The 11417-nt window shown below is 48.5% G+C and overlaps 2 protein-coding genes and 1 long non-coding RNA gene across 4 annotated transcripts; 1 reads left to right on the top strand and 2 right to left on the bottom strand.

Moving 5' to 3' along the window:
• Positions 1 to 276: 276 nt before the first annotated feature.
• LOC125510713 (cytochrome c oxidase subunit 6a, mitochondrial-like) lies at positions 277 to 2503 on the bottom strand. Its single transcript, XM_048675965.1, has 4 exons — positions 2291 to 2503; positions 2067 to 2173; positions 1945 to 1987; positions 277 to 516 (listed from the first exon to the last, which is right to left on the bottom strand). The coding sequence occupies exons 1-4, from the start codon at positions 2406 to 2408 to the stop codon at positions 479 to 481; spliced, it is 306 nt and encodes a 101-aa protein (XP_048531922.1). The 5' UTR covers positions 2409 to 2503; the 3' UTR covers positions 277 to 478.
• A 49-nt stretch (positions 2504 to 2552) lies between these two features.
• On the top strand, positions 2553 to 4515 carry LOC125510714. 2 transcript variants are annotated; one of them, XR_007284725.1, is made up of 5 exons: positions 2553 to 2774; positions 2848 to 2916; positions 3395 to 3565; positions 3986 to 4084; positions 4174 to 4515. It is a non-coding gene; the product is annotated as an uncharacterized LOC125510714 (long non-coding RNA). The 2 variants fall into 2 exon arrangements; XR_007284726.1 differs by having other exon boundaries at positions 2560 to 2774; positions 3472 to 3565; positions 4174 to 4514.
• A 1634-nt stretch (positions 4516 to 6149) lies between these two features.
• Positions 6150 to 10189, bottom strand: LOC125506020 (MLO-like protein 9). Its single transcript, XM_048670905.1, has 13 exons — positions 10014 to 10189; positions 9856 to 9913; positions 9426 to 9769; positions 9224 to 9340; positions 9041 to 9101; positions 8843 to 8931; positions 8676 to 8750; positions 8505 to 8593; positions 7447 to 7496; positions 7317 to 7357; positions 6975 to 7184; positions 6815 to 6882; positions 6150 to 6723 (listed from the first exon to the last, which is right to left on the bottom strand). The coding sequence occupies exons 1-13, from the start codon at positions 10143 to 10145 to the stop codon at positions 6438 to 6440; spliced, it is 1620 nt and encodes a 539-aa protein (XP_048526862.1). The 5' UTR covers positions 10146 to 10189; the 3' UTR covers positions 6150 to 6437.
• Between the last annotated feature and the right edge of the window lie 1228 nt (positions 10190 to 11417).

The following is an 11417-nucleotide window of genomic DNA, read 5'->3' as shown; positions in this document are numbered from 1 at the left end:
TTATAGCAAACATCACAGTATTTGATTTGCAGCAATAGTTTATAATAACCAAAGCAAGTTTTGTGTGGTCTTAAAACTGCTTTAATGGCCGTCTTATCTCGTGTCACCTTACTCGCTACATAAGCAACCATAATCCACTTCTAAAACAACGGAAACAAAATTTAAAAAAAATATCGCAAGAATTAGGAGGTGAATATGATGTATTGGGACAGAATTTCATCCAGATAGCTGAGCTATCACTGGAGTATTATAATGACCGGTGTGTGAGACTGGGCAAGACAAGTAAATCGGCTCACATATATCATTGATGTGAAAACAGGGTAGACACAATTCAGCCAATTCCGGATTGTCAACACAAGAGTTTGTCTTTCTTATTTCTTGCCACAAATAGATCGCAATGAAAATAAAAAAACCACTGGAACAACCAGAGAATTTTACTGAAGCATTCACCGACTTCTTATGATGCACTATTCAGTACTCAATGGTCGTGCTTGACCTCAAACAGGCCATTGGGTCCTGCAACGTGGAATTTTAAGACATGTGAGAATAAGAAATATGCAAAACATAATCGATAGCATAAACTGGTACTAAGTGCAAGTGTGCAATCAATACGATAACCCCCTGCTTAACATTTAGCAGGCACAAAAGTATAACAGTCATGCAAACTATTTATAGCCTAACTTCTTTATGTTGTAAAAGACCTGATTAAATTAACCTAGTAACAGTCTTTGTTTTGATGGGAAAAAAAGTCCAACCAATATACTTGAGTAGTTGAGTGAATAGATCACACAAACACAGTAAGTAGTTGAGCACACAGAAATGGCACTAATAAGCAACACTCAGCTAAACAAAAAAAAAAGCAACACACTGGATTAGGTTAATTGTTTACAAGACTGAAGAAATACATCCCACAAAACAAGAGGCTGTAGCAGAAGTTTGTAACTTTGTACAGTTCAATGAACATCTAAAGCATGATGCAAGTATAATCTGTATTCATCAAGCTCTATCACAGAGTACAGTAAATTTGTGGTCAGACAGTCGGAGCATGTACAAAGCACGTGTTGAAATGATTTGCATCAAAAGGTGCAAGGAGAGTTTTCCAGTTAATATTCTAAGAACTTGTCTATCTAAGAAGAGCTTTGCACTTTGTTTCTAAAGAAGTTCTATGGTCCAACATGGAACTCTGCATTGACCATATGCCTTTCTTAAACTTCATACCCAAATGCTAAAAAGTGTAAGCATGAAAATCCATTAAATAGGTTAAGGTGAGAAAGAGACTCGCAAACATTCAGGGAACCCAGCTAAGCGAAAATCCTTTCGTACAGAAGTCATTCATGAAGTCACAAATAAACTGCTTGATGTGGCATAGAGCAGAAATTAAGGTAATGATTCTTTTTTTCGGGGAATTAAGGTAATGATTCAATGGGTCAGTAAAATTTATACTGCTCTTTGAGGACTTCCAGGATAGAAAAACGACATCACTTGGATAGATCACAATAATGACCTAAACACCACCGCACCCCCCAAAAACACTTATTACAGTATACACTGAAACAATTCTTCTAAATTGGTACAACAGGATAACTGCTCATAGCTAATTTCAAATTAGCTATATGCGAATCATTAACATTATCCCTCCCGCAAAAAAGAATAATCATTAACATTATTCAGTACTTCAGTGAGCTATGCACAGCTGAGTCCAACTAATAAATGATACACACCATCTACCTAGAAGGAAATGTGAAACCCATCACACGAAATGGCGCCATACATTAGAACAATCAGCATACAAATATTACCCATTTTAAGCCAAAGCACACGGCATCCAATCAAACAAGGTCACTTTTCATAAAAATCACATCGCAGACAGTCAAATCAAGGAGGAAACTACAAAAGTACGAGTTGAAATGGGCACAGGAAGAAAGGGGGGTAGAAAACCCATACCCCAGGGGAACTCCTTGTTGCGGATGTGCAGGTATGGGTAGGCCTGCAACACGAGAAAACAAATCAGACTCAGGCCACGGCCACCACAGAAGCCGAAATACACGAGAGGCAAGAGATCTGACCGGCGGCTCGTCGAAGTGGGGGTGGCCCTTGGAGAGGTTCCAGGCCGCCAGGAGGGTGCAGGTGACGGCCCCCATGATGGTGATCTTCTCCCACTTGGCCGTCTCATCTGCGAGGCATCACCATCAATCAAACGAGAAAAACCCGCAAATCCGCGTCAAACGGCCGATCGAATCGGGGCGCACGGGCAAAAGAGAGGGAGGTAGGGTTCGCGAGGTGTACGGACAGGCGTCGTCGTGGGCGGAGGAGGACATGCGGCGTCCGCCCGTGGCCGGGGCCGGGGCCGGGGCCCTGGCGCGCGCCGCCAGCGAGCGGAGGCCGGATCTCGCCGCCAGGGAAGCCATGGGTGGGTGGTGGTGCCGCTGCTTTCGGGGAACGGGGGTCGATTTGGCTGGCTCGCTCGCGTTCGGTGTCTGACCTGACCTGGTCCGTGCGCGTGCTGTTTTTATTCCGCTAGTTTTTGGTGGGCCGCTGCTGTGTTTCGGGCTTGCGAATGGGCCGCGTAGCCCGTTCACCACCGAAAAGAGAAGACGTCTCTCCAGTTTTCCTCTGCCTCAGGCGACAGCGGCGGGCGGCGGCGTGCTTCTCTCCGACCACTTGGAGGAGACGACCCCGAGGTGAAGTGGAGCGGCTGCGCGAGCTCAGGTGACTTGCAGTGACCTCAACGACTCGTCGCCGACGTCCCTCTCCCCCCTCTCCTCCTCTCAGCGGTTAGTGTGCAGTAGTTCGTACTAGTTCTTGATTTTTCTTCATCATCAGTACTGAGATCTGGTCGTCCAATAGTGCTAGGCCGCGTGATCTGAGCGGAGCAGGGCGGGGGCAAGGAGGAGGAGGGAGTGACGGGAAGAGGGGGTTAGTGCTCTTGAACTTCTGTTTTCTTTCCCCGTGGCATTGATCCTGGTTCGATTGCTTGGAATGCTGCGATGATTTGTCGTCAGGAACCAAGATTTTTCTTGGTTTGTCTGGCTGACTGGCTCCTGCTTGGCTTAGTTAGTTATGATTTCTCTGCCCTCTGTGTGGTGTATACTGACTTAAGTTACACCGCGCCCTGATTTGATTGTATAATAGTTGGACGCTGGTTATATAACAAAACGTGAGTGCAATGGACTGATGAATATGTTTCTCATTCTGTGTTGTGGCTATTTAATTGCCCCGTCTCACACTCTGCGACGAATGTCCATGCTATCTGTTGCACATTTCTCTAATGTCTTCCAAAATAAAAGTAGCTAAGAGAGTGGTGCCAATCATTTGCACTGTAACATACCCTTGTTATCATTGCCCTCCTCATTTTCGCATGGATCGACCGAAGCTAATTGCCTTCTTTCGGCAGAGAAATAAAGCTAGATGGTTGATGACAATGGCGCTGCATCGCAAATTTTGATGTCTCACCACCTATCTGCTCTGCAGAAACATACTTGTCGTGTCTCGGGTTAAAGAAAGATTACAGCCAGAAGAATCTTTGATCGGTGATCCATTTTGCCTCGCGAGAAGAGGCGAAAAGGTAATTACAATTATATTTTTGCCTTGCTTGCTTTTCGGCTAGTAATGGATCAAACAAAATTGTAGTTATGCTTTGCTTGCTTGTTTTTCTGTACTATATTGTCTGCAATTGCTGCAGGCCAACTTCTGTTAGTGGGCATATTATTTTGCATTGTTCTGTAGTCGTCTTGTTATTTTAGTTGTGATGCAATCACCATGTACCTTGTTTCCCAAGTATTCTATGGGGAAGAGAAGTAATTTTTTTTTGAGCCAGCTGATAAATCTGTGATTTTTTGTTTCGATGTTGGTCTAACATTCATTGCTCTGGACAACACACTCTGCATTGAAATTTGTACTTGGAATGTTCTCTTATGTTCTGGAGCTGCCATGTAGTTATGACAATTCGAAACAATGCTTTAACAGAAAATATTGTTTGTTGCAGGAACTCAAGGCACAGTCCTATCCATCCTGCCATGACACTTGAAGAAGACCTGCCATGATCTGAAACTCTCTCCAAGATCTTCCTTAGGACCAAGAACAGGTAAAAATATGATGTTGAAACATGACGAATTTAAGGCGTTCCTCGATTTCGCTCTTGCTGGTTCTTGACAAACACATGTTATTTTGCAGGCTACCTTCGTCGATTCACAGTCACTAGTTCTGTGCCCTTTAATGCTCTTGAGTCTGGAGGTCGATGAATTTATAATTTTGCAGGAATTCATGATTTTGTGGTACATAGCTCCCTTCCTGTATGTAAAGTTTGTGTCAGCCAACTCATAGTCATGAATCTCAATTTAGACCTTTGTTGCAACATACGCAGGACACCTCCGAAAATATCACTGTATTTGTCAGAAAGGGACACCATGGTTGTTCCTCCCGCATCCGTCCGCGGGCGCAGATTCCAACGCTGCCCTCATACATTTCAATCCGCATTTGAACTAACCGGGTGAAATTCATGCAAACATGCCGATATTTATCAAAGTTCAGATAGAAAATAGCACAAATCATTCATACATAGAATGCAAATTAAGTTTAGTACAACAATATCTTAAATTCGACTAGATTAACCAGATGTCCAACTAGTTTTTCATCAATGGATCATGCCCTCTCACACGTACTCCCCTTCAACTTCATCCAACAGTGTGTGCATGTAAATGGCTGCCCTCTGTCCTATGGTAGATCATGGCAGCGCATGCGGACTACATAATGTGTAGACCAACATTGAGTGAACGAATCAATCAACAAGCTGAGCAAGAGGAACCAAAACTTATGATCTCGTCCTCTCCCACGTGAAATGGCCACCTTGCCTTCAGCTGATGAACCATGCTACAAAACTAGGTGATGCTGGTCTGGATAGCGTATCAGCTATATGATAACTATCTCACATTGCGTTGTTGAATGATGTACATGTCGTAGGGCTCAATGTGCTTTCATGCGTGAAAAGATTCATGCACTTGCTGCCAGATATACCTGGTCATGGGATACTCAGCCCGGTCTTGCCCACGGGCCAAGCCTAGGCCTGAGATCTAGGCCCGATGGTCGGGCCAGGCTTGGACTTGCAATATTTGCGTTTTATGAAAGGGGCCCAGCCTGAGCCCCGACGGGCTTTTTTACTGATGGGAAGGGCTTGAGCATGAGATCTAGGCCCGACGGTCGGGCCTAGCCCGGGCCTAGGTTTTCTGCTACGGCTTTTGTTAGGCCCGGCCCGACATATAGGCAGGTATACTGCCAGTAGGCCTCCCATCTGCTCTTGCATACGAAATCCGCGGATACGGCCAACCATGCATCGCATAACAACTCATCCTCCATGGTCGAGCAGCTCACCATTTTTCATACTCTAAAAAACAACACACTATTCGAAAATAAGCTCGATGGCATATGCCCGAACACATGCGGAGCAAGGTGTCTGCCATATTGGAGGACGTCGACGGGGGACGGAGTGTACCTGGGTACAAATGGCTGCATGGTGGGCAGTGCCATCGTAGAGGCAAGCGGACGCGTCGGTGCTGGTTGTGGGCGTCCGACAATGGCTTTGTGGCAGTCAGAGGTGTACATCAGTGACGACGGAGATGGATGGCGCGGATGCAAAGTAAGAGGAAGAAGGGGCGGAGTGGAAGAAAAAGGGACCGGAAGGGAGAGTTGGGTGGGCCGGGGTGTCGGAGTGATACGTGTTTGCTGTCCGAACTCCCGCAAAGCTCCCCACATTTTGACTCCAATTTATGAGAGAAAACGCGTCCGGACCGTGCCGCGGACCGATGCAGTCCCGCGTTGGATGGCTTCTGCCGTCCGGACATCGCGGTCCGGACGTATGCGGGCGGTTTGCGGGTCCGCCTTGAAGATGCCCTAATATACAGAGCGAAAACCGATGAATAACAAGTGAAAAATATCTTTCAAAGGTTTGAAAAAAACACACAGTATCCTGGAGAAGTGACGTTCTACAGACATGTCAATTAAACTTCAGTTGGGAGCTAGAAAAAACCAAATTCGACAATCAATTTGAAGTTGTGAACGCATGCATTTGAGCTCGAGTGGAAACGAAAATGAAAATGAAAACATAAGCAAACGAAAGGAGTACAATAACCGAAGTGCTGACAACGTCATTCATACCTGTTTGAACTGCAATCACACCTTTCAAGTTAGCAAATGATTAGTCGACATGAATACAACAACACCGGCCCTAGTTAAATTAAATTGTAGAAGTGATAATAACAAGAAAAAAGATGCAACTCCTCCCTTCCTGCGTGTCCTACGTAAACTATGCACAGATGCATATACATATACACTGACACACATGTATAGACGTGTTTGCTTGCTGCTACGTACTGGTACAAAGAATCAAACAGTGTACTCGAATGGATCATGGGTCATGGATCCTGGGGCGCGTACATATGATATCATGGCGCGCCGTCGTCGCCCTGGCCTTGCTTCTGCGTGAGCGCGATGCCGGCGGTGCTGCCTTCGTCGCCGGCCTTGGGGCTGCCGGCGCGCGGGCTCCCCGAGGGCGACCCGGAGCCGTGCTTGGAGTTGGCCGCCGGCTTCTTCTTGACGCCGGCGCGCCAGCTCTTGAGCGCCTTGGAGGTCTGGTCGTCGAAGATGGACTGCTTCATGGTGGTCCCCATCTGCGACACCAGCGCGTAGAGCGGCAGCGTCACGTAGCTGCACAGCACCTGCACCACCGCCCTGCATGCATACACCGCCGGACAAGATCGTATCAGTCCCATGGATGGATGGATCGATCGATGCGAGCCAGAGATCTGGCTGGTCGGCTTACCCGAGGCAGAGCCGCGCGAAGACGAGCTTCTTGGAGTCGTTGAAGCAGGAATCCATCCCGTACTCGTACTGCACGCATCAAATCAAACCAAACGAAATCAAATCGAGCCGTTAAATTGATCGTCGACGAGATGGATGGTGGGACGGAGGAGGGAATTTACCAGGATCCAGAGGAAGTAGATGATCTGGAAGCCGTTCTGGAAGAGGGTGAAGTGGATGAGGAAGAGGACGAAGGTGGGGCGGCTGAACCAGAAGTAGCTGTCGCTGACCTGCACCAGCGGGATCCCCTGGATCACCGCGTGCCGCTCCGTGATGTCGATCGCCATCCGGCAGATGATCCCCTGCAGCTTCGTGCCCACCAGCAGGATGATCTGCCACCGTCCACGCCCATCAAAACCATCCACCAATTTGTAGTATGTTGTAAATGTTATACTCCATCAATCATTGATGGTAATGCATGACGACGCATGATTAATCAGGCCGAGAGAGAGAGATCGACTTACCACCAGCGGCATGATGGATATCCAGAGCATGCTGTGCAGCCCTGAAATCATTCGGTGTCGATCGAGAGGGAATCAATACCATGGAGTGGTTCGTTCAATGAGTGTACTAGTTAGATGATGATTCACTCACCGTTGATGTTGATGAGCAGGAAGGTGAGTGCAGACGCCCACAGAATAGGGCTGCCAAAAAAAAAACCACAACGATAAGAGATTCAGTTTTTTGCTTTTTTTACCAGTAGTTGTGTATGTGCAATGCACTGCTAGGCAAGATATTGATTTTATTGCACATTAATATCAGGCAAAATATTACTCGCACGTTGATATTAGGCAGGATAAAATATTAAAATTATTAGGTACGAGCGGGCTGCGGCCCCGTTCTTGGAGCACCTCCCCACCACTGGCAAGACCGTCCGACAATGCCGGAAAAAGCCCCGTGAGTCCCATGCCGACGATGAGTCCATTTTCTCCCTACCCTGGATACCCTTGCGGTGATTTGGGGTGAGGACCGCAACCTAACCCTAGCCCGATGTGTCGTTGCCGGTTTGTTTTCCTCAGCCGCCATTGGTTGGTCACCAACCAGGGCTTGGTGGTCGAGGCCAAAGGGGAATGTGGCCATCTCGTCTAGTGCATGGTCGGGAGCGCCGTCCCAGGTCCATTTCTTGCACATGATTGGGGTAGGGCCGGTGTCGTCGACCTAGGTTGGGTTTGTCATGGCAGGCGAACTATGACGCTCTAGTGCGCTCGTGGGATGGGTTTCTCAATTGAAAGGCCCTTTCTCAGCCAGATCTGAGCGTGGATGGGTGGGGTTGCCGATGATCTCAACCCCAGCCAGATCAGACGATGCTGCGGGCTAGTGCCATTCTGGGGCTTCAGAAAGGGTGTGGTGGGTTCCTTTGGTGGACATGGACATGGATGGCAGAGTGCACAGTTAGCTCTCTAGTGAGCAACGCAACAACGGTACTAGTAGTTTCCTTTGGCCGCGTGGATGGCGGTAGGGGTCGTGCCGAGATCTCGACATTTAGGCCCCGGCCATGGTGGGCTTTAACTTGCAACCAGGGGGGAGCGGGGTGTCGCGTCCATCCTTTTACATGTGACTTTGTACCATTCGACAATGTGGCTTTATCTATAAAGTGGAACAAAAGCCTATTTTCCCCCATAAAATTGGTGAAATGAGTTCTTTCCGTCCACCTGATCCCGACGATGACCTTGAAATCATCCTCGAGAGACCTCTTGATGTACTTCTGGAAATCAAACTTGCTGCCAGGAGCCAAATGAACCTGCAACAGCAAGACCATAATTACTCCACCATTCAGCAGCAAGATGAAGGATTTCTAGCCGACATGCTGCCTTAGTACTTACGTTGACGAAGCTGTGGCGCAACGCGCAGTAGTCAGCCCTCCGGACCGATCTAAAGAACTGCCTGAAGAAGTTGCTCTGCGCTCAAGGGTTGCATCCATGGGTCAGTAAAACGATGCAAGCATTTTGCTCTACCTGAAGGAAACATTTCGCTAGTCAATATAGCTTACGATGTAAAACGACGCCGGGGTTTTGTTGAGGACGTTCATGTGCTGCCTGACGAACGATGTCTCGTGCGTAAACCTGAACTGCGACGGATCTGCGGCAGCAATCGCGGCGCCGTTAGCTCAGAGGAAATTAAAACGTCAACGTGTGTGCTTGTGTTTTATAGCTCTGAAGAGTGAGTGAGAGAGAGTAAAATGATGTACCGTTAGTGACTTCTTCATCTTGGCCGGCCGCTTCTTTTTCCCACTCTTTCCATCCTCGTATCTGCAATCAGTTAATGATGAAATCATCACGCGTCCCTCGCGGCCTCGCACCGCCAATGAGGCGATGATCGAGTTAATGGTTAAGAAGAGAACGGCGATCAATTATGGGATTCCTAGAGAAACCTTGGCCCTGCCGAGTGCCATGGTGGTGGCACTGTAGCAGACATGGAACACGGCCAGGAAGAAGATGAAGATGTGCAGCTGGTGCAGAGCGTTTATCGATATGAGGGACACCTTCCCCTGCAATTTACGAAACGGTTTCAGGAATGGAATTCGTTCGTCTTACTGCCGGATGCAAAGATTAGATGAGATTGGTGCTGCTGACCGGGGGGCATTTGGTGTTCATGTTGGCCTCACTGAGCATCCTGTGGGGGACGCTGAAGGAGGTGGCCTCGCTGAGCATCCTGTGGGGGACGCTGAAGGAGGTGGCGGTGAAGGGATTGGTGCCGAGGCTGAAATGCTCCTCCGGCTGCTTAGCGCCGTGCTCCTCCTTGGCGCCGCCCGCGGGGGCGCCGTGGCCGCCGTCCTTGGCGATCTCGACCTCGACGGTGGCCTTCTTGAGGCGGCATGGGAGCATGGTGTCGGCGGCAGCCTCGGAGATGCAAATCTTGATGATGTAGCTCTGCCCGAACACCAGCAGCAGCGAGATGAACCCCAGCACCATCAGTTCTGCACCACATCATCAGCATCCATGTCGTTACGTGTCAGTAAATTCATAGACCATCGATGGCAACCCATGGTGCCTTCTTCCTCACCTGCCTTGACCTTCTCAAGGGCTTCCACCATGGCCTTCTTCTTCCTGTGCGCGAACCACTGAAACAACGAACCAACACCATGCGTTTGCATACATGTGAGCAGAGCAAACAAAAGCAGATTGCTTGGCAGGGCGACATGGATGGTCTGACTGACGGACCTCTCCGACTTTGTGGAGGCCCATCTCGAGGAGGATGGAGATGAGGACGATGACGCCGCAGACGGAGGCGACGGCCCATGTCGGCGTCTGGTCGAGCTCCCTCGAGTTGCCGCCCCCTCCTCCCCCGCTCATGTTTGCTCTGCTGCCGACCCGCGCTAGCTAGCTAGCCTGGTCGTCGGCCGCCGGCCGTTGCGTTCCGGCTTGAGGCGGCCGGCCGTTGCGTTCTGGCTTGAGACGGCCGGGATGAGAGGCGGGCAAAGGAGGGAGACGGGCGAGAGGGTGGCGCAGATAAACTGGAGACGGGGTCAAGGAGGAGGAAGAGGGCGTCAATGGCCGATCGAGTCGGAGATTCGCCGTTCTTCTTGCTCCGCGTGCGTGCATGCGTGGTGAGCGGAGGAGAAAGCGCTAGCTGCTCATTTGCAGACAGAGGCTGCGCGCGAACCACGCACGCTCCGTCAATAATTCTCTTCTCTTTATTTCCTGCTATATATATCCAGTCCGCGACACGTGGACACTAATTGCAACCATCCCGGCTCCAGCCGCACCGAGTAACAGAGGCTCACATCGGAAATTAAGACCTCCTAATGCAAAGGTACTTAGATGAGGTGCTAAGCATATTAAAGCATGTTTAATGCATGGGCGCTTGCATAGACATTTAAGGAAATAAAAGAAATAAATAATCTCATAGCAGCGGTGTTAGCATCCTGGCCTGCATCGCTAATGACAAGGCACAGGCGCTTATACGATGCAGTTTTGAGTGCTGGCATGGAAGAAAAAAAGGTATAGCGCCCGGTGCAAGAAGTGGAGTCGATGCCAGGACACATCCTGGGCTTAGCTGGGAATTAGAAAAAACGGCTGGGAAATTGGGTGTAACGACCAGGGATTTGATCCTAGCGCCTAGGCTAAGCGCCCCTATTGTAGGTGCCCTTAAATGCCTTAGCAATTCAATGTTGGAAATATGCCCTAGAGGCAATAATAAAATGGTTATTATTATATTTCCTTATTCATGATAATTGTCTATTGTTCATGCTATAATTGTGTTATTCGGAAATCGTAATACATGTGTGAATACATAGACCACAACACGTCCCTAGTGAGCCTCTAGTTGACTAGCTCGTTGATCAAAAGATAGTCATGGTTTCCTGACTATGGACATTGGATGTCATTGATAACGGGATCACATCATTAGGAGAATGATGTGATGGACAAGACCCAATCCTAAGCATAGCTCAAAGATCGTGTAGTTCGTTTGCTATAGCTTTTCCGAATGTCAAGTATCATCTCCTTAGACCATGAGATTGTGCAACTCCCGGATACCGTAGGAGTGATTTGGGTGTGCCAAACGTCACAACGTAACTGGATGACTATAAAGGTGCACTATGGGTATCTCCGAAAGTGTCTGTT

The sequence above is a fragment of the Triticum urartu genome, chromosome 5, assembly GCF_003073215.2.
Source record: "Triticum urartu cultivar G1812 chromosome 5, Tu2.1, whole genome shotgun sequence".
Taxonomy (NCBI): Eukaryota; Viridiplantae; Streptophyta; class Magnoliopsida; order Poales; family Poaceae; genus Triticum; species Triticum urartu.
The sequence above is the reverse complement of the archived record's forward strand: the minus strand, read 5'-3'. Positions and strand labels throughout refer to the sequence as shown.

Bases quoted from the DNA above. Each gene is read 5' to 3' on its own strand.
- LOC125510713 (XM_048675965.1), bottom strand. From the start codon at position 2,408: ATGGCTTCCCTGGCGGCGAGATCCGGCCTCCGCTCGCTGGCGGCGCGC. The intron at 2,174-2,290 runs GTCCGTACACCT...GATGCCTCGCAG, and splicing joins CTCCGCCCACGACGACGCCT to ATGAGACGGCCAAGTGGGAG. The intron at 1,988-2,066 runs GTCAGATCTCTT...CTCGTGTTGCAG, and splicing joins CCCACTTCGACGAGCCGCCG to GCCTACCCATACCTGCACAT.
- LOC125506020 (XM_048670905.1), bottom strand. From the start codon at position 10,145: ATGAGCGGGGGAGGAGGGGGCGGCAACTCGAGGGAGCTCGACCAGACG. The intron at 9,341-9,425 runs GTCAGCAGCACC...CGTAAATTGCAG, and splicing joins TGAACACCAAATGCCCCCCG to GGGAAGGTGTCCCTCATATC. The intron at 6,883-6,974 runs GTAAATTCCCTC...TGATGCGTGCAG, and splicing joins TCTACTTCCTCTGGATCCTG to TACGAGTACGGGATGGATTC.